Source organism: Bos taurus, chromosome 9 (assembly GCF_002263795.3).
Source record: "Bos taurus isolate L1 Dominette 01449 registration number 42190680 breed Hereford chromosome 9, ARS-UCD2.0, whole genome shotgun sequence".
NCBI lineage: Eukaryota > Metazoa > Chordata > Mammalia > Artiodactyla > Bovidae > Bos > Bos taurus.
The window spans coordinates 70,660,541-70,663,116 of NC_037336.1; the positions used below are offsets into that span (position 1 = coordinate 70,660,541).

At 38.5% G+C, this 2,576-nt stretch overlaps 1 protein-coding gene across 1 annotated transcript; it reads right to left on the minus strand.

Annotated features, from left to right (window-relative positions):
* Positions 1–1,261: 1,261 nt before the first annotated feature.
* LOC516101 (trace amine-associated receptor 8) lies at positions 1,262–2,320 on the minus strand. The gene has a single exon (XM_002690246.4). It carries the CDS (start codon positions 2,303–2,305, stop codon positions 1,262–1,264), a length of 1,044 nt encoding a protein of 347 aa, XP_002690292.1. The 5' UTR covers positions 2,306–2,320.
* Positions 2,321–2,576: the final 256 nt, after the last annotated feature.

Genomic DNA, 2,576 nt, shown 5'->3' on the forward strand with positions numbered 1-2,576 from the left:
TGAGCGACTGAACTGAACTGAATGATCATTATGCCAGTCTTTATGTGGTACAATTTTTACACAATTTTCCACTTCTGCATAATGTCTGTAACTTATATCTTATTCCAAAGCAGAATTACTGCTTCCACAATACTGCAAGTCAAAATTTCAAGATTCTGCCCAGCCATTAAGCAGGAGAGGCTTACCTGCTGCTCCAAAAGCTCCAGGAAGGTACAGAGGACATAGAGGTACAGACCCTTGTGTGTGTGTTAAGTCCCTTAAATTGTGTCCCACTCTTTGATACCCTAAGAATTGTAGCCCGCCTGTGGGGCTCCGCTGTCCATGGGATTTCCCAGCAAGAATACTGGAGTGAGTTGCCATGCCCTTCTCCAGGGGATCTTCCAAACCAAGGAACTGAACCTGTGTCTTACATCTCCTGCACTGCAGGTGGGTTCTTTATCATTAGCGCCATCTAGGAAGCCGTATGTAATATTATTGAGCCTGGACTGTCTGATATGGACTGAATCAGGTCCCCTCACCCCTAATTCACATGTTGAAGTCCTAATTCCCAGTATTAAGCAGTATAACTGTATTTGGAGACAAGATCTTTGAAAAGGTAATTAAGTTAAAATGAGTTCTTAAGCATGAGCCCTAATCCAACATGACTGGTGTTCTTAGAAAAGGAGATTAGGATGCAGACTCTCACGTAGCAAGGACCATGAGAGAACACAGAGAGAAGACAGCCATCTGCAATCCAAGGAGAGGGGTCCTCATAAGAAACAAACTGCTGACACATTGATCTTGGAATTCTAACCTCTAAAACTAGGAGAAAATAATTTCTGTTGATTAAACCACTCCATGTGTTGATACTTTGTCATGACAACCCTAGTAACATAATACAATGTTGCAAAAGACTGAGAAAAAAGAACCATTGAAAGCTATATGAAAGTTGAGCATAAATGAGAAAATTATTACAGATTTGACAATGAAAAATGAGATTCAGGATTCAATGAAATGGAAAGAGACAAGTGCAAGTGGTAAGAGCATGTGCAGAGTGTTGAGACAGGTGACACAGGTAAAGCACTTTATCATTTATTATTTAGTGCAATAAATATCTCTACAATGTAAATATCTTTACATCTTATGATTAAAACACCTGCCTGCAACTTTGTTCCTGGCTAACTTGAAAAAAATAAATATTTCCCCAATTTTGAAAGACTTTATTCATTTTTTGTGTCTAATTTCACCATAAATTCATAATTTTAAAAATAATCCTAAAATTTCAACTTAGTGCTCTCATTAATTCTGAAAATAAACTAATGGTTGATGAACTATCATTAAAAAGTCCCCCAGTTAAAACGACTTTCATGGCTTTCCTAAACCAAGGGTAAAATAAAGCATAAATCAAAGGGTTCATGGCTGAGTTATAGTAGGCACCCCAACAGCAAATCTCATAAATATAGGCAGGAGTTATGAAACCCATAAAGGCATCAATTAATATATCAATTGTATATGGTAACCATGAAATCATAAATGCTACTACTGTGACCCCCAGTGTTTTAGCCGCTTTTCTCTCTCTCTTGGCCACTCTCAATTTGTAACTCTCTGATTCTGCTTTGCTGCCAGTATTTTCAATTTTTAGAGCTTGTTGTTTAGCTACAATAAAAATCTTACCATAAAGAATTACCATAATGAGGGAAGGTATAAAAAATATCAGAACACTTATCAAAACCCATTCTTGATTTACAACAATTTGACAACCGCCTATACAGTTGAGAGCACTTACTAATTCCTCCATCCCATCGTCACTGACACCTGTGTAGAACACAGCTCCGCTGTACACAATGGGCAGGATCCAGGAGATGCAGATGCATACTCCTGACACAGACACCGTGAACTTGGTGGGATAGACCAGGGGGTCAGTAACAGCAACGTACCTGTCAATGGAGATGAAGCACAAGTGGAAGAGAGAAGAGTAACAAAATGCCACATCACAGGAACTGTGAAGGGCACAAAATCTGGCTCCAAAGTACCAGCAGCTCTCCACGGACCTGACCATGCTGAAGGGCATCACGGTCACTCCCACCAGAAAGTCTGCACAGGCCAGAGAGGCGATCAAGAAATTGGCTGGCGAATGCAGCTGCTTGAAGTGAAGAACTGAAATCATCACCAAGAAGTTTCCAAAGATAGCCAATAAAGACCCAAAGCCAAACACTGTGTACAGAATCACCCGAGATGCAGGTGAGTAGGAAGATTTAATACAAGATCTGTTCACATTCTCATAGCAGAACTGCACGGTATCAGGTTGGGAAAGATTGCTGGTCATGGTTCTGCAGTTGGATGCTTGCTTTTTTTCTGCCCTTCGGAAAAAATGGTTCAATTCTGAAAATTAAATAAATAAAACTACATACTTGAATAATGCTTTTAAAACTTCCTCATATTATATCTATTTTCCATTTTGTTAGGTAAAGAAATTAAAAGAATTTTTAAAATTCTGAAATTTATTCCTTCTGTGTTTATATAATTATTTCTCTTTATCTAGATCTCATAAGTAGTGAACTTTAAGCAAATCTACTATGGTTATTCAGAAATCACAT